We start from the raw sequence: 26,053 nt of genomic DNA, 5'->3' as shown, positions 1-26,053 counted from the left end.
AAAAAAATCTTTCAACAGTTGAAGACCAATAAAAGCAAAGAATAAAAGTGCTCAGGAAAATTTTTCTTTCTTCATGGAATTCTGCATTTTATGCAGGATTCTTATTTGTACCTGAATGAAATAATTCGTTGTTAAACATTTTTAAGATCACAAGCTGCATTTTCAGAAAAAAACACTCCAAACAAACAGCATTCCATTTTGACAAAAAAAAAAAAGTAGTGCAACATTCAAAAAGCTAAACAAGATACCACATGCAAGAAATATTCACTGGGCAGAACAAAGCACATGAATACGTATTTTTAGAGAGTCATAAAAAATTGAATATGAAAGCAGACTGACTATCAACAGAAACCAAAACCTGATTTGTATCAGCAACAATGAATTGTCACTATGAGGTTTTAGTGTTTCTTGCAAAGCACACATAATGCTCCTTGGTGCATGACAGTATTTCCAAGTTTCAAACACAAGCAGAAAAAGGAGTTAAAGGAAGTAAGAGACACTTCAACTGCAGTTTTAAAAGCAGATTATTATATTTTAGTCACATAAAGACAGCAAATCTTGCTGCTTACAAATATGACAGATCATGCTGGATTTGTGGGACAAACAGAGAGGAGCTGGAGACAGGAAGGTAGATCTTACCACTAAGGGTGAAAATCTCAACTGCTCTGTGACTTTTTGGCCATGGAATCTTGTTAAACAGCTATAAAAGAAATAAATATTTGGAGGCAGAAAAAAAAAAAAGACTAAACAAAAAACCTAAACCCACGTAGCAATGATCTCAACCATTTCTGAAAATGATGGAGCATTTTTTCAAAATTTTCAAGAAACCTTTTACATACTGTTTCATGAAATTATTTGATTTATTATACTGCCTTTCTACAAAGCTACTAGTTTTCTCCTAGTTGTCATGATCTGTAATTTAGTCAAGTCATATTGAAATACATTTTTTCCCTAGGCATACAGGCTAGTCAATATTGTGAAACCTGTCCATCTCCCTGTCTCTTTGTTTGTAGCACTCTGAATCTGTTTCTTCTCAGCAGTTGTTTTCTTTTCCTACTGACAAAAAGAACTATATGAAAGGCAGACCACACAGCAAGATACTCAGACCACATACTGAGTGCACCTATGTCTAAAAGATGTTGCTGGTATTCTCACAATTTGCTTAGATGACACACCATTACTTCAATGCTGCAATCATCCTATGAACATGAGGCTAGGAGCCAGTTTTCCACCTAATTATATAACTTCTTCTCTGGTGCAGTAAGAAAATCTCTCAAGAGAGAGATTAGTGCAATTGCAAGCCATAACTAGAGCCAAGTCCAGGTCACCAGTTCTGAATTAGACCTTAGAAGCTTAAGGATGAATAACTGCAGGACTTCAAGTACATTATAATGTAAGCACAGCACACAGTTATATATCATTCATCATTTTCATTGACACCAATCCTATTCTTCTGTCCCAGCACAAAGAGCCAAAGTTTTGATTGATATTCAGAATTGCTAGCCAGACATTTTTATAGTAGGTATGATCCATTCTGATTCCTTAAGCTTCACAGCCTTTTTCAATGCCTGTATAGTGGAGGTGAGACAGATGACTAAATGACTGCTTATTTATCAACTTACTAACATCAACTTATCTATTTGTTTGCTTGCTATGTGACAAGACATGAACTCTCCAGTGTTTATGTGCCCAATGGTAAAATTGCAAGCATATTCTCTCCCTTTAAAAAGAGTTTTTTTTTCATTAGAATTGTCTTTCTTCAGCCTCAGTGTGGTAGTTTATAAAACTGTGCAGCTGTGGCAAAAGAAAAGATAATTAAATTATCACTAACATGACTCAGTTTCAAGGCCATATTTTCATGTGATGGAGAAACTGGTAATCTGTATGCTACATCTGTATGCTACTTTCCAACTCCAACAATTGTAACAGCAATTCTGATATACTATATCTGATATACTATATTCTGATATCAGCAATTCTGATATACTATAAGAAAAACAGTAACATCTACATTTATATAAGCAAATTTTAAAGTATTTACAAACTAAAATCAGGGAGAAAATGTCAGAGTGCATGCCACTTTAGAATGCACATATTTGTGTACCCTGATCAATCAGCTGGTTTAAAAAAAAAAAGGAACCTGTCACCACAGTTCATATTACATTTTGACTTCACATTATAGCCTTACCAGCTGAAGAGCAAAAGCAAACATAAACTTCTTAAATGCTAGCACCAAAACTTAAAGAAAATAGTTCTACCTAGTATCACTTGTGACAACATAGAAGGGTAAGACAGATAAATAATGAGAAGCAGCAGCAAGAAATGAATTATACAAAGCAGCAATTCATACACATACAAAATTAGAAGCTGGGTAAGATGGTTAATTCTGAGAGCACTGATTTAAACAAAGCTAACTTTATCCTGAAGTGACTGGGTAAACCAATTTCTTCACAGGGTTTCTCTGAAGTGAATACTTGTCAAACCAAACCATTCTGCTCTTTTAATATCCAGCCTTCCAATAAACATCTGCAAATTTAAAGCAATGGGAGGCTAATGCAACACCACACAGCTCCATGGAAAAGGCAGAGGGGCAGCCAAGACTGCAAGAGAGAACTCAGCGCTCTCCTGCAACCACACCCACCCCTAAAAAAATTACAGTCAAGTGGCGCCCGGGCTAGTAGAAGTCAAGAAGGGTTCAGACGAGGGATGATGATCAATGAGGACCTGCAGCTTGACCCATTTGTCAGCAAGGGCACCTGCTGAGTTGTGACTGAGAGGAATACCCCGAGCTGGCCAGGCGAGTGCTGCCAGAGCACTCAGCCAGAAGGGCAGGGCAGCCGATAACCTTCACCCTGCCTGCAGAGGATGACAGGACCCATGGCATTCTGCTGAGGGGCCGACAGAACCACTGGGAAGTCAAAACTAACTTCAGTTAGCAAGAAATTTGTCCCAAAGACTAATTTGCCATTCCCTACTCCTTTACTATTAATTTTTATTTAAATTCAGGGCATTTCAGAAGGTCGTTTAGAACACAGGTTTTGTGTTCAGGTATAGACCATTTGTATTGTACAACATGACAGCTGCTCCTGTCATTGCTAAAACTTCCTTTTTCCTCAATTTTAAAGGGACATCAAAAATTTATAAATAATCCTTTTTTTTATTAAGCTGTATGTAGTATATTTTAAAAGTACAATTTGCTGCTTGAATACTGAAAAATTAAGCTTACAATTTAGAAGTTACCTATATAAAAATTCGTACATATCTATATAAATCTGTAAAGTACTGAATATTTTATCACAGCTTTTGCTGTTTCCTTTAGAATCTTGAATAAAAATCATTGAACCCATCTCCCTGGATGTTCCAACAGATGTTCCTATAAAGAAGAGAAGTAGGAGGATGGGAAAAACCCCTCTCAACTCAGACTTTTACTTAAATGCAGTAAGGTGGTTTTTCATATTAAAAATCCCAAAGAACAAACCACAAAAAAAACCACCAAAAACAAACAAACAAACAAAAAAAAACCCAAACAAAACCCTAAATAAGAAAAAAAAATCCACTCAAAATAATGTATTTGGGAAACATTCAGAGTACTTCAAACACATAATTTTTCAACTGCTTTTCAGGTAACCTGCAGTGCTTTTTGCCTCCTTTCAGTAACTAAGAAAGACCCAAAAGACTAATTTCCATCTGCTGAAAGTATTTGTTACAAAAAAAAAAGCACCTCTTCAGTATGTTTTGAGTTTGATTACTGATTGAATAAGTATTTTCCAAGACACATCTGCAAGACTTTTGAGCAAAGTGTTTGAAACTTTAACAAAAAAGTTCTATTTATGTGTCATTTTCAGAAACTTCTGTTTCTGTGTATCATCATATTGAGTTTCTAGCTGAATTCCCACACTTTGAGACTTCAATTATAATAAAAAATACCTGATTCAGCTAACCAGTTAGGACAGAAGTTGTCAAGGTACACATTCTAAGAAAATTGTCTGCTTATGGTGAACACAATGGAAACAGCTTGTTCTTGTACAGCCCTGACATGAGAACTTCATACAGTAATTGTTCAGACACATCTCAGTTTATGTTCTGAGGCAAGCTACACATGTTTAGAACAGTATTTTTTTAAAGATCAGACATGAGAACCTCAGATATTGTTGCTCTGATTAATTATATTACTCTGATCTCATGCTGAAATGTACAAAAGCGTGATGTTAAGGTACACACTGACCCTGCAACTTCCTTGGAATGTGGTGGTAGCAACAGACACTCCATCTAAAATTGAGCAACAGCTATCTCACGTGCCCTTCTCGGATTTCTCAGAGTTTAACATTTATATACAATTTGTATAAAAATGCAGCTATAAATAGCTACATTTATTTCAGTCTTAATGTGTCACTTAACTGAATAAAAAGTCTTTTGCTGAAAAAAAGTCAATTACCATGACCAGCTAGACTGGGCCTGCAAAAGGCCCATCTAGCTCTGTGCCCTGTCTTTAATGCTTGCCAAAACTGAATACCTGGGGACACCTAAGCAACAGAATAAAAATATGGGATAATACATAATGATAGCTCCATAGAATACAATGGAACATACAACAATCTGCAGCTTGGGGACTTCCAAAGTCAGAGGTGGTGATTTTTAATTTAAAAGCCTCCAATTAATTTTCTTTAAAAAACTGTCCTGTAATTTATGTTTAAAATCCATCTATAGTTCTAATATTCACAATAATCATGTGTCAAGGCTTATTGCATGTTTTTCTTCTGTGTGGTATTTTGACAGACCTCTATTGTATTTCTCCTTAATTATTCATTTTCTCTTTTTAAAAGACCTACCTCATTTACTTGTTCTTTATATGGAAATAATTCTTTGTATTTGATCTACCTTGTTGCTATGCTCTGGATTGTTTTGTTTTTTTCTCCTGTACTGTTTTCTGGAAGGTAGCAGATCAGTCCCACACAGAGTATTCAGGATTTGGATGTACAATAGGTTGATGAGAGTGGCACGTGGCTGTCATTGCTTTTTCCCTGCATGTCTTTTTTACTGACACCGAACAGTAGATTTAGACTGTTGACCAATACTGGTTTTGTGAGACCACATCTTCTTCATGAGTGGTTACAGTCACCTTCAGACACTATTACTTTATATGTGAATTTAGTACTGGTATTTCTGCATAACTTCACAGTTACCTACACTGAATTTCAGATGCTATTTTACTGAGAAAGAATCCTGTAACAATATTCTGAAATTCTTCATAATTGGTCCTTGTCTTAATTTTCTTGAATAATTTGGTATCTGGTCATCCTGCTACTCACTGCCTTTTCAAATCCCTTATGAATACATTTGTCAGAATAGCTCCAGCACAAATAGTGGATATTTTTTTATTCACTATGAGATTCTCTTTAGCATTACCGCTCACTATGAATTGACCTACAGTAACCTCAATGGCCACAACTGCATCAGTGACCTATTAATCATACTACTAATCCAAGCATTCAGTAAAAAAAGGCTGAGCTTCTGAAAGAGGAGCTAGGGAAAATCTAAGCTAGGGAAAGGAAATGTGTGTCATATGGTGCTGTGACCATAACACACAGGATGACTTGGGAGAATGCGGTTTTGCGCTACAGCAAATATTTATCTCTGAAAATTTAATTAAACTGGCCACCTTAATAGGTCTGATCATCTATATTCATTGAGTGTCATGCAGAATATGAGCATATGTTACATTCTGTTTCTCTTAGTGTAAAATTTAAATACTTACAGCTGTCTAGAATTTATCTTCAGTGTTATTTAGACTCTAAAACATTTGGAATATTAATTTTAAAAATGTTAAAAGCACAAGATATATTTTAGTAAGCAAATATGTAACATCTCTTCTGTAAATAAGAAATAAGAGACGAAAAGGATAATTGGAAGGAATACCATGATGTTTGTTGAAAAACAGCTGAGCTGTTTTACTCAACTGTATGTTGAAACACCTAAAAGAGTTTAATATGTTATTCTGCTGATAGGCTCACATGCTTCAACAAAACTGTGCCAGGACATTCCTTCCTAAATTAGTGACTAATCAGATGCTGGGCTGGGAAGCACACCCTCACATGTTACAACCACCCAGACGTCTGCAGCATTAAAAAAAACCAAAAAACCAAAAAACCCTAGCCAACTACAACTGTATGTTCTTGTGTCCCCTATAAATAATTTCCATCATGCGTTTTGTAATCTAATGCTTGCATTTGGTAAACCAGATGTAATTAAAGGTCAAAACCTGACTACTATAGAAAGTACCTGATTACTTCTTCTGATCTTTCTCTTGACTATTATCATTCTAAATATTCTAAGCAAGGCTGTCCTCTTCCCTCCATATCAACAACTAGTATGTATTTCTAAATGCTAGTATATATTTCTTGTTTCATTGATCACAAATTTTTCTTGCTTCTTTTATCAAGTTCTCAAATTAATCAAAATTGCTTGCTTCTTTTTCTTTCTTATTACCCCCAGATTTCCATTGTCCTTTAAAAATTGTTTAGAATTTGAAAACTTGACAGAAATTAACTTAATAGGCTGTTAGGAGACCAGCACTTTTTTTTGTTGTTTTTGCAGAACAAACCCTACTCTTTAAAAAAAAAATTATATATAGCAAAAGCAGCACTTCTGCCTACAGTAAACAGTTAATACAGGGCAATATTAAAAGAGGATAAAAACTACTTGTATTTGCAGGAGAAAAACATCTTTTTCACATGTTCAGCAGAAGACAGTCCATTTGCTTTTCACGCAGTCTCTAATGATAATATAAAAGTACAGAATATGGTTAAGCCTGCAACCTATTTTTATGGAGCTTTTAATCAACCATCAATAGACTTATATTTAAAAGAAGCCATTCCAAAATGAAACAGTCCAATTTTCTTCTTAATCCTAAAAGGAGTCTCTCTATTTAAGGTAACACTGGGGGCTCCCTGAATGCTATAGTTTATAAATACCCTTTAAGATGACAAGTCAAATGACTTCAGGATTGCAAGTTATCTCTCACAGTTGTTCAACTGTTAAAATGGAAAGTGGTAAGAATAGAATAAAAACACCGATGGCAAAAATATTACATGTGCAATGGAACAAACATAGCACACAGGACATGACCATTTTAACATTACTCTTTTTGCTTGAATTTACTCTCTACCCTTTGAAAAGGTCAGCTTTGTGAACTTCTCTCCTGATGAGCAATTTGAGGTCTGTCATTCCACTCACACTCTTACACCCATCAAAAATGCAATCATCCTTTATTTACAATCAGTCTGGTACTTGTTGCAATGATATTGTGCTAGTTTAGGTAGTAATTTGATGCAACCCACCTAATTCTACAATAATGTACACTTTGAAATACATAAAAAAATGTGAAAAATAGCAACATTATGTTTGCAGAAAATGTAAATCTCTGAGGCAGGCAAACATATCCAGCAGCTCTGTGGCAATCCAACAGGCTGCTTCCAAACTAGGCAGTAGTTACATTTATTTTATTGTGTAAGCCTACAAAGAGTTAGAAAAAGGATGTTTCAACTGTATGTCAGGTTTCTGTTCTCTTTTGCAAGGCTTGGTACCTTGGTACTCTAAAAAAAAGTACTATTGCCTGTTAACCAATTCAAACTGACAAACACAATGTGCAGCTAAGGTCTGACTGTCTAGACATCTAACTACGTCTGCCTAAGCTCTTTGAAGTCTTTGAACTAGAAGAGAGCCTTGCTAACTCAGAGAATTGCCCTAGAAAACAGATGTCCTTTACAAGGAATTGACTTTCTCCAGTTTGTGGTGTCTGCAAAGCCTCGGAGTACAGTATCTCCACTTGAAAAAAAGGAATTAAAGATTGCACTCTGGTCAGTAACTTAGTGTCAGTTCTGCTGTATTGATATGAAGCTACTTTTGCATAATCACAAATTGCAAGACACATGGATTGCCATCAAAAATTAGAAAATCCCAGAACATGGAATATTTGTTCATAAATCTTTATGGATTAGGGATAAATATTTAGGGTGAGACCTGACAGAGGCAGTGACCAGTTGTTCTGTTTAAAATTTTGTGACTGAATCCAAGTCATCTCCTTTCCCTATCTGAGCTGGTTGGAAAGGCTGTTGCCACCCTTCAAGAGGCAGTTCTTGTAACTTGAACCTAGTAAGTTCAACACATGAGTTGAAGTACATGGCATTACTTTTTGGCTGACATTTTGTAAGACTATGTCCAAGCCTCTTGGATCCTCCAAATGGAAGGATCTTTACTTAAGATATGAGGGGTCTTTGTCACTTTCTACCGCATACACTCAATTCCAAGTTTCACTTTCTTATTGACAACATACCCGTCTATCACACCCCAGGACAGGTTCTCCTGCAATGCTATTTAGGCTGGCAGCCAAATTAAGAGTGTATCCTTCTACACCCTGTGCTGAAGCATTCTATTTATAGCAACAATTTGTAAATAGAAACAAGTTTAAAAAAAAACCAAAACAAAACCCAAAGCACAGTATTTATGCTGAAAGTGCAGTAATATTCAGAATTGACAACAATATGTAAATATGTCTGCCATTACTGAAAATTTCTAAGCAGCTTTGAAAAAAAAAATAGAGAAAGAATAACAGATGCTATGGTTAGCATGAAAAAGCTGACCTGCTCAAGAACAGCCAGAAAACAACATTTCATTAGATTCAGGAGGTAACCAGATATTGTCCCTTTTAGTTCATTTGATACTCTCTGTGGGGTGTTGCACTCCACATCAAGATTAATTGCTTGTTTCACAAGAGGTCCCTGAAAACAGAAAAAGTAATCTGAGATGGATGGTACCAGCACAATTCTTCTGCAGTTTTTCAGCTAGATTTTCTCTAAAGAGATGTTCACAGACTTAAGTCAACCCATGAAGATGGGATAGGCAAGTATTTTATGAGAAGCTTGTAGCTTTCATTGTATGACCAAAGTGTGGCCCACATCTCAAAACAGAAGAGAGTTTGGTTTGTTTTCCCTGTAATTAAGATTTTAAAAGCTTTAGTTCGGTTGGTAAAAAATACTGGTGTCAATATTGCTGTATCAATAAGAAATATGAAAGTATTAAAAAGTGAAGGACACCCTTACTGAAAGCTGGGAAAACTTGCCAAACAGCAAGTCAACACATCTGTTTGCAGACACAAGTCTGTAAATTCAAATGCAGCACTTGCCATACTTGCTCTTGTCTAAAATGGAAGAGTAGATCTAAGCACTCCTTACTGAGAAGGCGCAAAGCTGAGACAGGGACAAGTGGTATGGGAGAGTTTCAGAGTAACACTAATTGTTTTAGCAATTTTCTCCTTGTGAATCTCTGGTTTGTTTCTCCACTCACCACCTTCTGTGCCATTTTCTGTATTTGCTTTATAACTTTCCTTTTAACTCCGCCATTTTTAACAAGTTCTTTTATTTTCAAAGTGCTAGAAAAAAACTGAACTAAAAAAACCTTCAAATACCTTCAATTTTACGAATCTTCTACCTAATGTTCGGTTAGTGCTGTGATCAAAATAAACATTCTATCATTACAATAAACACAGTGACAAAAAAAAAAAAAGATGTGAGAAAGCTGAGATGATGGCAGGCAGCAGTGGGGAGGGTTCATTTTTTCCCCAGTGATGACAATATGGGTAGCACATGACACACCAGTGAGCATGTCAGAACTGGGTCAGCTCAGAATTAGCAGCTCTCAGATTGTTCACAATGGGCAAATCCACCTGCCTGTGCTCACAGATGCCTTCAACAGAACTGCATCTTAGACAAAGTGGATCCAGAAGCAAAACACTCACAAATAACTGAACAGAGACAGCCGCTCCATACTTAAAAATATCAAACATGGAATAGAGCTGGCTTTACTACATGTTGAAAATTGCTGAAGAAAAAATGCACTATGTTTAAACAAAAAATGACAAACAAAGGCTGTATATGCATCCTCCCATCACCACAGACTATGATCACATTTTCCAACTGTGTAGCATTTCATTTTTACCAATGTGTAACAAAGGAAATTCATTACTGAGCCACTTTTGCACAGGATGCAGCACATTCTGCAGTTTGCACAGACTGCACTTATGTCAGGTATTTATTTTCCACATTTAATCATGGATGCAGAGATATCACTTGAACAAATATTACAAAATTTAAAAAAGAAGCATTTAAAACTTAGTTTATTTAAGTGTAGTAAAAACACACCTCTCACAGTACCCAGATGAACTTTTTTTGCAAACTGGCAAAATCACAGAACCATTTAGGTTGGAAAAGGCTTTCAAGATCATCCTGTCCAACCACACTTCTAGGTATAAAGATCTTTTGAAACCTCCACATGAAATTGCCTTGTGTTCGTCCATGAAATTAATCCATCTGGTTTAATAGACGAATAATATTTGTTTACCCCTCAGAAGATAGAAACAGAACATGCACACACCCAAGAAAGCTTTCTAACAAAATGCTTAGAAATAACTGAAATCACCTGTTTGTGAGATTAGCAAGACCAAAAAACAACTGTCAAATCAGACTATGTGAGGTGTTCTTCTGAATCTTAAAATTTTAATTAAATATTTGTGTAAGAACACTTCAGTTACCAGAACAGAAGAAAAAATTTCACAGAGGTACACTACAGCAGTCTTCCACATGATTCCTTAGCATCTCAGTACTGGAACCCCAAAATAAACAATACTGAATGCTTTCAGAACTCTCTAAATAGTACTAAAAGTTTAAAATAATTATGAATAATTTTGATTACAACTAGCCAGTGGGGTACAGGAAAGGACAGGATTGTGGGACAAAAAGTAGAGTAATAAATTTCTCTAGGAATTACAGTTTACTAAGTAAAACTAAGGAAAAAAGGGCTATCCAAGCAATTTTAGATCAACTGCTATCACTTGGATATTAGAAAGACATTGAGCAAGTAAGTAACAAAGCTAAGAAGCTGTTAAAGCAGTCAAGGAGGTTTATTCAGCATCCAAAAAAGTAAAAATAATTTCTTTTTAAAAAGTACACAGCCTGTCCTGAAGATGAAAGCATACATCTCAACTGCTACAGTGCTTTTGATATTCTGCTATATGACACTTAAAAGCAAACTGGAAAAAAAAAACCCAGCATATATGCAATCCCCATAACTTTGTATTTAATTGAAAAGTTATACCAAAGGGCAAGGGCAGGGTATTAGAAGTGCCTTGTTATATGAGACTGGTATGTCCTTAACATTTTCATTCAGTATTTGCCTTAATCCTTCAGATGAGTGAGTTGCAATACCCCAGGAGGACTGGCAAACATAGCAAAGGACAGAATCAGGATTCAAAATATATAGGAGCTCAGACTGGGAAATGGCACAAAATCAACTACACTAACTCGTCAGGAACATGCTATATCTGACAAGCCGAGTGCATAAATGAAAAATGGGAAACAACTTATGAAACAAGCAGTGCAGTGGAAAAGAATAATGTTTCTACTTGAGTTAGTTACAAGTTTTTAGAAAAAAAAAAATTCTACGCCTGAGATGCATTTACAAGACATTTACCATATACAGCACCAGTCATGTCTTTTACATGATACTGGTAAGTGATTACTGATGTTGCTCAGTCTGAGCATCGTGCTCAGAGCAATACAGATACTGACACATGAATAATGACAGCTTCTGTAAATATAACTGGGTTAGAATATATCCTTGTACAAAAACAGTTAAAGCAGCCCCAGTACAATTGTGCTGGTCCTTTGTTTTTGCCCTTGCTTCTTCAGAAGTTACTCTTCTTGCAGCCAAGATAATGTTTAACCTTTATGCTTAACTAATAGGGACAGAAGACAAGTAAGGCTTACAGAAAGAGGAATGTAGTATTATCTTGGTAATTGTAAAGAAACGTGACAATTCCAACATTTTTCTCCTCATCTCTTCTGTGCACCCTCCACAATGAAAGGTGAGCTGAGCTTCTGGGGACAAGGAAGAGGGGAAAGTGTCTTGTAATGGTGAAGACAGAATTGAGATATAACCAAATTACTAGAGAATCACAGACAGTAGGCCTGAATTCAAAAGTTTGCAAACCACTCTATGTGAGAAGGAATTGGTTATGTGCACTACATATAATTTCTGGCAAATATAAGAAAAATAGCAAGCCAAACAAGCTAACTATTTCTACCAATGAGATACATGGCACCTACAAATGCTGAGCAACATCCCTCATTTCCCCTCCACTTAAACAAAAAAAGAACCAACCAACCACTAACCTTTTCGTGCAATTGTATAGAAAAAGGTATTAAACAGTTTTCAGACTATGTGTGACACTTTTGCCAAAGTTACAGCATTTCTACTGAAGTATTGTTTTTTATCTTGTAAGAAAAACTTTAGCAGTATGTTTATTTTATCATGTATCAATATAACACAAACAAACCCAGCAGAATACATTACTTGGAATGGTAGCTAACAACTTGGAAATAACTAACCAGAAATAAGAAATAAGGTCACATAATATTAAAAAAAAAAAAAAAAAAAAAGAAGCATCGGGAGGTTTTGCAATTCAGAAAATTCTTTCTGCAATCTGCAGGTTTGATCATTCATGTGTAAAGTGCCTTTAGAAAAAAACCCACCACACATATTGCTGCCTATCTGAGTTGTAGCAACACATTCTATAAAACAAAGGAAAATTACAATCTGGTATTTGAACAGTACAGTGGTTACTGAAAAAGTATGGGTTTAGGCTGCAAATAAAACTCAATTTCCATTTGCTTTCCACAAGTATGCATTCACTTCCTGAAGGACTGCAAAGCTTTTATATATTAAGAACATTTGGGAGAACCATATTTGAAGCAGAATTGTTTGAGGTATGTTATCTAGCCATATATATCTTCCAACACAAACTCATGAAAATATATGAGGCGAAATGAACAGAACAGCAACCACTTTGAAATACCAAGGCTGGAAGTCTTTCAATACTCCAAATGCCTTTAGACTACATTGAAATAACTGAAGAAGCAAATATTTGTTCTCAGGAGCCTATTTGTCTCCATTTATCTGTTAGACTATATTCTGCCCTCCGCCTTGCTATAGGTACACAGGAAGTATTTTCTTCAGTCTGTTACCATATTGTGTAGTTGTGTAGGGCCATGTGAGGAATGGATCCTGTCTGGATGACCAAAGCAAGACAAAGAGACTGCACAACAAAAACTGGAACTGGTGGTGACATGTTTTGGTACTGACTGGCCCACATGACTGCCCTTGGCTCACAGTACATTTTTTCCTATCTATAACATCAAGGAAATAGATTAACAAGTGTATAACAGAAACACTTCTGCTACAGCCTTGATCTTGTTGGACTTCCTAGTGGAAAAAGATCTCTTATTTCCTAATCCACTCATCTGCAAAGAAATCTCTTTGCAACACTCTGAAGGACAGGATTTTTATTTTGAGATACAGTGAAGCAGCATATCCTTGGTGTCTCAAGAGTGATCTGAATACACAATCATACTATGCCTGAGACTAATTTCAGAGAAACTTTACGTACACAAAGAGGTATAAAATTAATCAAGTCCCCATGCCCTGCAGTTATTATTGCTGTGGATTGGTATTCCCGTGTGTTGTGCCAAGAGTGCAAGAGCCAGTTTCTTATTGTAGCCACAAGCAACAGTCAATGGCATCTCCAAAACAGACAGGCCTTCAGATCAACAGGGAACAATGATGCAAGGGTTGTAAACACCCTCACTTGTCTCACCACCCTAGGCTTCCTGCATATATTCAAGGGAAACAAACAGTCATCATTAAGACACATACCTGACCCTCTTACAGAAATTTGTTTGGGAAGAGATACATCAGGATATACATCTCATGAAGCATTCCAAATCTTTCTCCATTGATCATGAAATCAGACTAAGCAGACTACGTCAGAAATATTTAGGCACATGACTTGCAGATTATCTTAAGCAAACCCAGCAGGAAAAACATATGTAAATCAGAGGTATGTAAAGCCTCTGACATAATAAACAAAGCATGGTAATTAGATGAAAGGGGCAACTGTCTCATTTATATTTAGGGACAACATGCAGATTTTTTTCATTGCTCTCAGTGACATATTAGGAATAATTTTGCACAAATGCATTATGGAGTTATTAGAGTTATGGAGTTATTAGATTCAAAAGATAATTTTTTCTTCTCCTTGGAAAAGAGCCCAGTAGTCACACATTACGTGAAATCTGTCAAGCTCTGAATGGTGCTAGCTCAGAATATTGTTCTTCAGAACACACTGACCATTGTAATGCATGCAAATGTCTATGAGCAGGGCTGCTGCAAGTGTGAAACCAGTGTAGCTCAAAAGATGAATTCAGATCTGGAGAAGCTATGACCTGAATTTGAAGCTCATCTGTCACATCAGCTGACCCAGTAATGGATGTTGTTACTTACCAAAGAGTAACAGTCGCCTGCAAGTGGGCAGCAACTTTGATGGCTCTGGGAGTTCACAAGTATCACTACAGCTAACTCTCATAAAAGGAATCCACAAAGAAGGGACTGGAGGATGGAGGTGGTAAGGAACAGGAAAGTCCTGGGCTCAGAAAATAACCTCTGTGTGTCTGTTTGTAACCTTCTATCAGTGAAGGCTATTATTTCAGAAATATCCCAGGTAGTTAACTACTGAGCTTCAAGAGCATTTCAATATTAACCATGGTTTTTAACATCAAGTCCTAAAGTGCTTCAGTACAGACAGCTGCCAGTTGAAAGCTTCCACCAAGTGTCCTTTTGCCTTGGAAATGTCACTGTTTCTCCTTACAGAATTCCAAATATTCACTGACCTGATCACATGAGCAGCAGTGGATGAGACATGCTGTTCATGGTGCTGCACTTGCTTATTTTTCCCTCCACTTGCTTATTTTTCCCTCCACTTGGGAGAAGAGGAGAAGATGTGCTTTGGAAATAAAAAAAAAAAACCCTTTCTTTCAACCTACATGGCCAGGAGAACCCTTTCAGGATTTATTTTCATAGCTGAAATGATTGTATCCACAACATTCAACATTTAATAATATAGTAGGTACTACACACCTACTGCAGTCTGTGTCTGAAGCAGCCATTAGTGCAGTAGGGAGCTTAACACCATGACTGGTCAGGCACAACTCTTTCCAGAAGTCCCAGGTAGCTTTGATCTGAGAAAATGATAAAACATAACAGGGGACTGAAAACAAGCTATGAAGAGCTGCTGGTCTTCAGAGCATTAACTCCTTTCTTTCTGGCTTATTCACTTCAGTCACTCTCTGATGGCCTTTCAAAAGGACTGTTGCTTAGTCCCTTCTCAGGCTGCAGCAAGGGTTTTTTTCAGGCTTGCTATAAAAGAATAATTCTGCATTAGTATTAATTTGACCTTCTTAAGTTTGACCACTGAAGAAATGAAGGTGTGCTACAATTCCTGTGGATATTCTAATACATCTAGTGACTAGAAAAGCACCAGATTTCAAAGAAATTTCTCTAGGATAGGAAAAAATAAAACATCTTTATAGTGAGGAAGAGTAATTTAACAAGTGACCTCTTCCAGCGCTCCTTTAAAAGCTGTCACCCATTTTCTAAAAAGGCAAGATACCTGTACAGCAGTTCCTCAGAAACAGAACTAGATTAAGGGAAAAAAAGGTGCTACATGCTACCATCCCTAAGGAAGGTTCAGCTTATCTTCAGTTTGAAATTTTAAATTTAAAATAGTACTAAATGACTCCATTAGAAAAACAAACACAGGTCTTCTTACATAGACACATTTTACATGTGAGACAACAAGCACTCTGCATTTAAGTTATGGCAATGAAAAAAGTAATGCTATGTTTGCCCTAACTAGTCAGCAGTGCTCAACAAAGATGAAGGAGAACCAAAAACAAGTGCCACAAATTAACAGCATTTTCATTGAAGTACTTCAGTCTCTGATACTTGGAATGTACATGCAGCAGACAAAATACAGAATGCATGTGAATGTTGAAAAAATGCAAGTTTCAGAACAGTCACAATCACCCTCCAATTCACCCTAAAACTACCAAAAGTTTACCAATTCACTGTAAAACTCATCAGAAATTAGTGCCACCATTTATGAAACATTCTACTGTGCTGGTGACTGACTGATATTGATTTTCAAAACCAGAATCACGTAACAAAAAGGTAGGGCAGGAGATTAGTCTGTTCAGATAATTTTGGTACTACCTACATCTGTTTCGATAAACCAAACTGTGTGTGGCAATTCTGTCAGGCACTAGAATTGGTCAGTTCTGCAGTTAAACCATTAAAATAGCTCTTAGCACATTTCTGGCGGATGCCACCTAGCACTTGCCAAAGCAATCCAGAGGAGTTTCAAAGTTGGCACAGACTAGAAACCCTTTCCTGCCTGCACACAGCCATTCTGCATGGACCTTAAGGCAATTACAAACTATGGATGCAGGGCTGTAGGGCCATGATGCCAAAGAGAAATCATGCACACAATTTATTAGAATAGACATTTATTAGAATAGGCATTGTCTCTCACTGAAAGTATCACAGATCTACACATTTTTTTCTCTGTAAGTTACTTAAGGGCCAGTGATTCTCTGCGGGATGTGGGGATATATTTGGCATGTCTTGCTCATATATGATAACATGAAAACAGTTTTTCATATCCAATTTTGCGTAAAATGAAAAGGAACCATGCACCCAGCCTCAACATCTTACAGCAGTTCTTTCAATTTCAACACAATCAACAGGCACATTTATAGTGGCATTCAGAAAAAGAAAAAACCACCCAGAGTGCAAACAAATGCAAAGTCTTTTTGTGAACTTATAAAAGCTATAATTGAAAGGTTGGGTGCAACAGTTGAAATTTCATTTCGGTTAAAAGGCGTCTCTTAAAGCTGCCTTAAGGCAGAGGACTGTGAAGTGCCTAAAGCAGTATCTATTTTTAGGGAAGGCACACAAGAGCCAGAGAACTGCAAACCCCTAAACACTCATCTCTGCTCTGTGCAAACTGTCAGGAAAACTAACAAAGGACATGCATGCCTATCCTAATGTAAGCTGTAAAGGACATCGTATCACAAACCTTCTGTCCTTTCCAAAAGTGAACCTGTTTTTAGATGAACATTGATGTCCATAAAAAATCACCTGGATTTTTGAGAAGGCTTTCAACAAGGTCTCTCATCAAATGCTTTTATGGAGCATAAGAAGCCATGACAAATAAGAGGAATTATTCTGTAAAGACAGAGACCAGCTGCAAGGATTAGCAGAATTTAATCAAGTATCACATGATTTCTTGCAAAAAGGCAGATGAAATGTGAAGAAATTCAAAGACAAAAAAACGCCAAAAACTCTTAAAGTCATATGGGCTTTAAGCTGATCTTCACTACTCAAGACATCACCTTGAAGTGATTATCCATGAAAACAAGAATCCATGAAAACATAATTTCAGAGCTCAGCAGAGGTTAAAAAAAACCTCAATCAAATGTTGGGATTTATTACGAAAAGAAGAGAGGGACAATGTATAGGATCAATGTATAGGATCATCAAGGATCTCCCTGAATGCTATTTGTAATTCTCTCTTCCCAGCAAAAAGGGGCACAGAAATGGAAGAAAAATGCAGAAAAGCACAATGAAGGCACCAAAACTCAGAGAACCTCTATTTTAGGAAAAATTAAGCAGTCATGAACTGAAGAGAACAGGTCAGGACAGAAGTTTATAAAAGTCACAGCTTGCTGGAGAATACTAATAGAGAGTAATTGCTCAGTATTTCTTCCAACAAGAAAAAATGTAAGAAGAGCTTACAAACTAATATAGACCAGTAAACAAACAGAAGACTGTTCACAAAGCACGTGGCTCAGCTGTGGATCTCTGAGCACAGGATGTTGCCAACAGCAGAAGTTTCTAAGAACAAAAGCAATGAGACAAATTCACGGAAGGTCCACCTAGAACAGCTTGGGAAGGTGGTGGGGGTAAGGTTCAACTAGAAGCTGCTGGGAAAGTACACCAGGAGAACCTTGCAAGCTTGTCCTGCTTTAATGCAGGACATTACCCAAGGTCATGTTTCTCCTGGCTGGATCCCTTCAGAGAGCAGATGCTGGGCTAGATGGACACATACAATGCTTGTATTATATTACCCAAAGGCATGAGCTATGGTGAGCTCATCAAATTCTCTTTTTCATTCTCTGCATTGTCTCCCCACAGAATAGCAAATCAAGTCCAGCATTCTGAACAACTGAAAACCTGAATCCAAGATATTTAAAGTACTATTTATAGTCTTTTCATTAAAATCAACTATTCTAGTTTGGTGACCTGATGAATCGACTAGGGAGTAAGAGAAGAAAGAGAAGAAAAATTTATCAGACTACATAATTATTTTTCAGGGAAACAAAAGGCAGTCAAAAACCTATGCTTCCTTTCACTTCACAAGCAATTTGGTTTTCTTTGCTTTCCTCTTCTTGAATGTAAACAGACAGGTAAAGTCAGATTCAAAACCCTGAAAGACAGTAAATTTTATGTAAATTTCTCTGGTGAATAACAGGAAGGAGAAATGAAATATAAATCACACTAATCTACTGTGCCACAGGAATGGCTTCTTGATTAAATTTTTTGAAGCATTGCCACTCTGCACAGATACATGAAGTAGCACTAGCTATGGTAAAAGCATTTTACTCTGCTCAGTTTATAAACTAAGCTGTCATCAATTCCATACAGCTCCATTTTATGCTTATGCGATTTCATACCTGTGGAAGTTAAGAGGTATGAAACTGAACAGGAGCTGCACATCTGAACTGCCTTCTGTAGTTGCTATGACATTGATACCTGTCTCTAGAAAACAAAACAAAAGAACAAAACCCAGCATCTTCCCTTTTTCAACTCTGCGTTGCTGTTTCTTCAGTGTCAGGCTATAAAACAATAGTGTACTAATGGATATGCTCTCAAATTATGTCAGATATATAATAAATCCTGGTGGTCTGTTTAGAAGAATAATGCCTTAAATATGCAGTGTTTTGTTCTGAAAATGGATTGTCTGCAAACTGTTTAGACATTGTTTATACTGCTGTTGTGCTTAAGGAATGGTGTTCCCTAGTTCAGTGTTCCCACTGAAACACTCCAAACCACACAATGCTCGCTCACGCCCCCATCACCCCTTCTCCTGTGAAGGGCTGAACAGGAGAACTGGAGACAAAAAAGGTAAAGATCACGGTTGAAATAAGAACTTTTTATGGGAAACAATAAGAAATAAGCAATAAGAATAAGAAAGAACAGCAATAAGAAAGAACAATAAACAGTAGCAGTGACAATATCAGAGTGTACATGGGAGGTGAATGATTCACACACCAGGTGTAAACTCCCAACCACACCTGACCTGGAAGGGACTCCTTCCCCCATCCCCGGAAATTGAGGAGAGGTGCTAGAGAATAAAAAGTCCTTTGAGTCCTGGCCATGCCCCTTCTGGCTACTGCAAAAATTAACTCTGTCTTTGCTATAACCTGGACAAGTGCCACCAAATTAAATAAATTATACACTCTCTGGTAATATAACATAAACATTTGCCTAAGACAGGCAAGTCAACAGGCTTCAAAATTATTAATTTCTATTCATATGGATATCAACTGATATTTATTTGTAATCATAATGATCAGTTACTTATGTTGACTTAAAGAGAAAACCCAGCCATCTTACCTACTTCTGGTCAGCAGCACTGGTATAAGTTCTAAAAGTTCTATGTTACCTCTTTGACCAACACAGTATTATTCTGCTTTTCGAAGAAAGCACTAATTCCCAGAAAACATAAAGCATGATCATCACAGTGTAGCAAAAAGCATTTCTAGAGGTATTCTGATATGTTACTATATACTTTAATATAACTCAAATCAGAAAAAAGAATTTATTAAAAATCATGAACAAGCACTAATAAACTTAGAAAATATTTTAAGATCAAAATAATTCAGAAATTTATTAGAAGAAAACAGACTTTTAAAGAAAAATTCCAGGCTAACTATAAAAAAATAAAGTAATAAATAACCATGCATTAAAAATAAAATACCTACTTGCCAGTGATGGTCCTCCAAAGCTGTCCACCTGCAATTATAAGAATGTAAGATCAAACACGATGCACTAAATCAGAAAGAATTTTATTTTTATTTTTATTTATTTATTTTTATAGAACATATACAGAATTGGGACAAAATGACTAAGGAATTCTCTGTATCAGTCAAACAGAAATGCTATATCATCTTACAGTAACAGTTATTGAATTGTTTTCTGTAAACTTAACATACAGTTAAAATCATTAATGGGACAAGTCAGGATCCTCTATGGCTATATTTCCACATGGAAGGGTGTCATAACCTTAACATGAACATATCCTCTACTTCTACACACTGACAACCACTCTACATTCCTCATGAATCTGTAATAGTCTTGCCATCTAGTGGCTGGCTGGAAGCGTGAAGCAGCTACACAGACATGATATACTGAGAAGAAATTTTTCTGCTTCTTGGAGTGGCACGTCATTGATTTCAATTCATTACCACAAGACTCCTGCAGTATTACTTCGAGGGCCTGATTTTTCTTAAACATTGTCCACAATGGCATCAAAGGCAACAGTAGAATAAATTAGTTTACTACAGGAAATAATTATTCTATAAGCTAGGAAACAGAGGTCTTCCTAGCCTCATCTCTAAAATGAATCATTAAATAATCACACAAACCTGAGATTGGTACGTCCTGAATTTGGTCACTACAAAAATATTATTTACAGGTAGGAGTGAATTACAGGTACGAGTAAATCTTTGCCCTCCAGCTAGCAAGGTATTCAATGATTGTGGTGATTTATATAGCAAAGAGCTTTAAAAAATCAAACTGATTGATCTGCTTAGCTTTATAAATTGGCCTCTGGGCTTGTAATACTCAAGCAGGAAACAGATTGGTAACCAAGACTCCCAGAAAAGGGAATGACAGTAAATCATCCTTCAGAAAAGGTAGCAAATACCTGCTGTAACTTAGCAGGGAACAAAGGGCTTTAGCAGTCAGAAATGACATGTTAGTACATCACAAAGTAATACCATGCTTCTCTGACATATATTTCCTGCTTTTGTACTATGTTCAGATGTTTTTTCAAACACTTTGCATGGGGTTTAACAATAAACAAAAGGCAAAATAAGAATCTTGAAAATAACAATCTTCATGGCAATGAAAATTAAAAACTTATGATGAGCATTTTGTGAAAGTATTTTCAAGATGGTAATGAAGTACAGGACTGGAATTGAAAAAAAAAACCTCCAAAACACCAGACCAGCCAACAAACTCAAAATCCCTTTCAAAATTGGTTGTATTCACATAAGACTTTATACACTCTGGACACTAAATGCTATACAAAGTAAAGCGAAAATACTGTTCACTTCTCATTTCAACTGTGCTAAGATAGGTAATTTCTCTATCTACTTACAAATTTCACTGATATATCTTGTATGTCTCAAAACTTCCAAAAATTATATGATTATTGTTAGAAGAAGTATGAATGTCAAGGAAAACTTTGTATTTTAGAAAAGAATGCATTTTTAGACCTAGCAGTTAAGAAACAATAATGACTGTCCACTCCTAACAATTACAATCATCTAAATGCTAAAACAAATCTCCTAATGCCCTCCCCATAAAATACAGCAAAATTTAATTGAAAATAGCAATAGACCATCACAGATCTACTATCACCTCCTAAAAGTAGCTGATACTTTTACAATAATCATAATACTGACCTGGCTTTAGTAATGAATTAGCATGCTCCAAAGTGCAGGTGTTTAAGCACGGAACTGTATCAGTACACTTACCTTTTATCTTTGAGAATACCAAATCCTTCATTATCTGAAGAATTAACACTCCAAGTATTATAAGGGAAGTCAGATGATACAATCTCCAAGGGGTCAATGCAACAAACCTAAAATATGAAGAAGAAATAAATGTTGAATACTTCAAAACTCATTGGAAGCATGCAAAAACAGCTGCTACTAATACTGAAAATAAACTGGAAGAAATAGACTCAGATTGCAATAATTGAGTTCAGTTTCTCCCCATAACCTTTCCATGAGAAGCAAATATGGAGAGCTCCAAGCATTGCATTTAAAGATACGAAGATTAAACACTGAGTTTGTAGTAGATTTTTGTCCATACTTTTATTTATGTACAGAGAAAATAAAGAAAACAAAATATTTTAATTATTGCATAGGAAGTGCTACTTGTAAATTACCTGTGGTTTCATTAAAAATAATTGTCTTTGCACAATGCACAAAAAAAAAGGTTAAAAATTTTCTTTGGCTTCCTACAGAACCTATGTTTAAGCAAGATTTTTATACAAATCATTCTTTAAAACAAAGATGAGGTAAATCTACATAACACTAAACTTGTCTTCATAACAAGATTTCATGAATTTCGTTTTTAATTACATAATTTTTTAGAACATATCTAGTCAAGTCAAACAACCTAGACTCAGAAAGTATGAATTTCAATCTCATGCATTGCTGACTTTACTATCCAGGTGTGTTTGGAGATAAGCTCTTCTCTCTGTTTTACTGGCAAGTATCTTAACTCACAAAAAAAAAAAAGGTGTGAAGTAAAAAGAATTAAAATTCAACTGAATAAATTTAAAAAAACAAAGTATTTTAATAGCTGGTTTTGAGCATTTTAAATCAGTGATCTGAACAGAAACAGTGAACAAGTTAATTTTTCAAAGTAAAATCACTTAACTTAAAAAAGTTGAGGTTAGCCAAAACCAGTAAGAAATCACTGTCCAAAGCACTGGATCAAATGAGAATACCAACAGAAACAAAATCATACAAAGCTGGGATGTTGTCAAGAAACCTCTCAGATTTGAAAACAGGGCAGCTGGCTACTCAGCTTCTACCCAGTTTCTGCTGCAGAGCTTTTCTGCAAGAGAGAGGGAGGAGTGAAAATAGCAGCAAACATGGCTACTGCAGGAAGCCAAGAGGTACCCTTTGAGCACACTTGGATTTTTAGAAAGAAAATTGACTTCACAATATTTCTAACAAGTTTGGGACACACTGCTGTAGTAGCAAACTGCTCCAGTATTCCTTGATAACCTCAAAAAGAAAATCTGCATTTAAAAAAAATCCATGCCACTAATTTTCACATTTAACAGAAACTCATAATAGCAATCACCCTGAGCAGACCAGTGTATGAATTCCAATACAAACACATAAGCTCACTCTGAAGGTTTTATCCAAATATAAAGGGTTTTTATATGTGTAGCGAATTTGAATTATAAGATTATTCTGTTAAATAAATACATAAAATCAGCACCTTTGTATAATTCAGCCAGTTCAAGATAACCAACAGAGAAGTGTAGAGAAAAATTTTTACAAGGCAACCTCTATCAAAACTGCTCAATCATAGCTCATTGTAACAGCTTTGCATCATGTTGTCCTACTATTTTTATTGGTAATATTATTCAGCATTAAAAATATTTGATTGTGTTTAAGTGTTAAATACCTCTGCATGGAAGACTTTGTTTAGCCTACTTACTTAATTTACTGATAATGGGCTGGGGGAGAGATGTGATGCTGTATAAAAAAAATCAAATGAAGAATTTTTCATCTAGCTTCAAGGCAACAGAAGTTTACAACAAATGCAGACCTTCAAACTGTTTGGGCTTAATATCCTGCCTATTCTACAGGGTCTTTATGGTGCTTGTGCATGAATGTTTATAGAATCACACAGAATGCCCTGGCTTAGAAATTACCATTGGCCATTCTTTGATGGTCTCAAATATATGCATCAATACTAGAATTTATATAACAGTGTGTGCATGTGTGTACATACACACACACATCTTACTAGCTTTTCAAGGTCAGATCAGATGCTTACTAAGAAGGCTTAGTGTGTCTTTCAAAAAATGCACAGAACATGTTTGACCTACTTTATGGTCACAACTAAACCACACTGTTAGTTTCACTGCAATCACAGCTGTCACCTGCTGTTAAAAACAATTGCACTAATGAGGACTAGGATTAGCAAACAAGGATTAACAAGGTAGCATCCTCTCTGAAAGATGCTTCCAAGTCATGTCATTCCACCTTCTCAATACTGCAGCGTCCCTGCTCCAATGTTTAAGGAAAAAACTATAATCCAGTTGAAGCAGCTAATGTAGTCACCAAACAAGGACTCTTAGCTTCTTTGGAGAGCTTTGAATCATTCTGACTGAACTTCCCATGTCTTAATAATATTAGCTCTTTATATAGACTGTGATGTTTGCAAAAAAGACCATCCCCTGTGAATTCACTCAGCCAGCTTGTGTCAGCCCTCAGGTGCCACAGCAACACAGATTAGAAAAACTATTTGTGAGCCATATGTCAGAGATCTGCGTCCTTGAAGCCCATCCTAGTGGAAAGCTGATAAGGTCTCCTTGCACTCTTTTGGCATATATCTATCAAACATAAGCTAATCAAACAGTTAGTTCAACATGCAGGGATATGAAAACCACCTATTATGCTACTACCGCTGTCAGGATTCAGAATTCTTCTAGGAATTATCAACATGATGCATAGCAACCAGACTAACAGTTCCTGTGGTACTTCTGCTTATTAATAAAAGTTAGGGCATTTTTGCCCCTTCTTAAAAAAAAAACCAAAAAACCAGATTGTACTCTTAAGCATTTCTAACACACACATATCTGACAAAAATGAAAGGCTCCAGAATGAAATCTTCACATACTGCACTCCTTCTGTATTGTAAAAGAATGTAAGAAAAGCTTACTGAACATGTTCTCTTTTTCAAGCAATAAACAAACCAGACTGAAGTTCAAATCGTTTAATTTCCTCTACAAGTGGTGCAGAAGTAAAAACCATTACTGGAGACATAACAAAGATTTGTTCCCCCCTCGAATTCTGCGGTATTTTGTGAATGTTTTCTGGGGGGAGCGGAGGGGTTAAGAAACAATGTACAGAATAATGCATTCCAGATAACTCCTTCAGCAGTTAATAGGACAGCTCGCACAACAAGGAGACAAGAAATTCTGCTGTAGGCAGTGCAGGACTGCAAAAAAACCCAGTCATGAGGTGCCCAGGACTCAGTCTCTGTCACTGGCTAAAACAGGCACTCCTAGCACAGGAAAGGCCCTCACTCACACAGAGCCCCAGGGGTGGGACACAGCCACCTGGCTTTGAGGCTGCAAGAAGGAACACTGTGAAGGATGTCCTCTGGTCCAGAGCACTCAAGTGAAAGAACTAATGGAGGTGCTAAGCAGGTGGCAGACCACTGTGGAGTAGGACTTTCAAAACCTTAGCTGTGTGAGAACCTGAGTACGTGCTCCAAGTGGAGCTCATCTGAGCAAGCCAGACTAGCTGACCTCCAGCTGTCCTTCCATCCTGCGTTCTTCTACGTAGGAAGAATGTGTGATGGAGCCAGCTTGCCACTCGACTCCATTGTGGAAGACTGAGAAACCATTTTTGTAAAATGAAATAGGAGCAATATCAATGGATAATTAAGCACTGGTTGTCCACAAAGGTTGTGGAATTTCTAACCTTGATGGCTGTGAAGACAAAACCCTGAGCAATCTGATCTGAATTAAGTACTGATCTTATTTTAAGCTTCAAGCCATACTAAAGACCTCGTGAAGCCCCTATGAACCTGAATAGTATTTTCATTCTGTGACTACTGTAGACTATTACAAGTGGTTGGCAAGATGCTGACCTTAGAACTTAGAGGCACAACAGTTTCTGTTTCTGGGCCTGGTTAAATTGCAGCTATTCTGAAATTATTCTAAACCACACAAGTAAGAATCAAAACTTGACAACTCCCACAAATAAAAGTGGAAATTATTCAACTGCATGAGGGTGAACCTAAAGATAGAAAAGTAGCCTAAGGCAACTTCTCCTTGTCTTTTCTCCAGTTCTTTAAAGTATGGGATGGTCATTTGTCAATACTGTCAATTTGTCATATCCAAAAGCAGGTATCTCACAGTGCACCAGAATTGTCCCAGAGCACCTGAGACAATGAACTGCACAAACCAGATTGTACAAAGTTATTCAAGTGTCATGAGCCAGCTAAGAAATTTTGACAGTTAACAATATCATACAATATTGCAGTCAGTAAACATAAT

General features: G+C 36.5%; 1 protein-coding gene across 5 annotated transcripts in view; it reads right to left on the bottom strand.

The window, feature by feature from the left end:
• RETREG1 (reticulophagy regulator 1) overlaps positions 1-26,053 on the bottom strand; it is a 67,592-nt gene that overhangs the window by 28,514 nt on the left and 13,025 nt on the right. For all 5 annotated transcript variants that reach the window (XM_038124464.1, XM_038124443.1, XM_038124433.1 and 2 more), the window contains exons 2-3: positions 21,771-21,877; positions 19,992-20,022 (exon numbers count right to left, since the gene is read on the bottom strand). In XM_038124464.1, the coding sequence (XP_037980392.1) occupies positions 19,992-20,022; positions 21,771-21,801 (62 nt within the window). In that variant the 5' untranslated portion in view covers positions 21,802-21,877. The remainder of the gene's footprint in view (positions 1-19,991; positions 20,023-21,770; positions 21,878-26,053) is intronic.

Source organism: Motacilla alba, chromosome 2 (assembly GCF_015832195.1).
Source record: "Motacilla alba alba isolate MOTALB_02 chromosome 2, Motacilla_alba_V1.0_pri, whole genome shotgun sequence".
NCBI lineage: Eukaryota > Metazoa > Chordata > Aves > Passeriformes > Motacillidae > Motacilla > Motacilla alba.
Note: the sequence above shows the minus strand (reverse complement) of the source record. Positions and strands in the feature narration are given on the sequence as shown.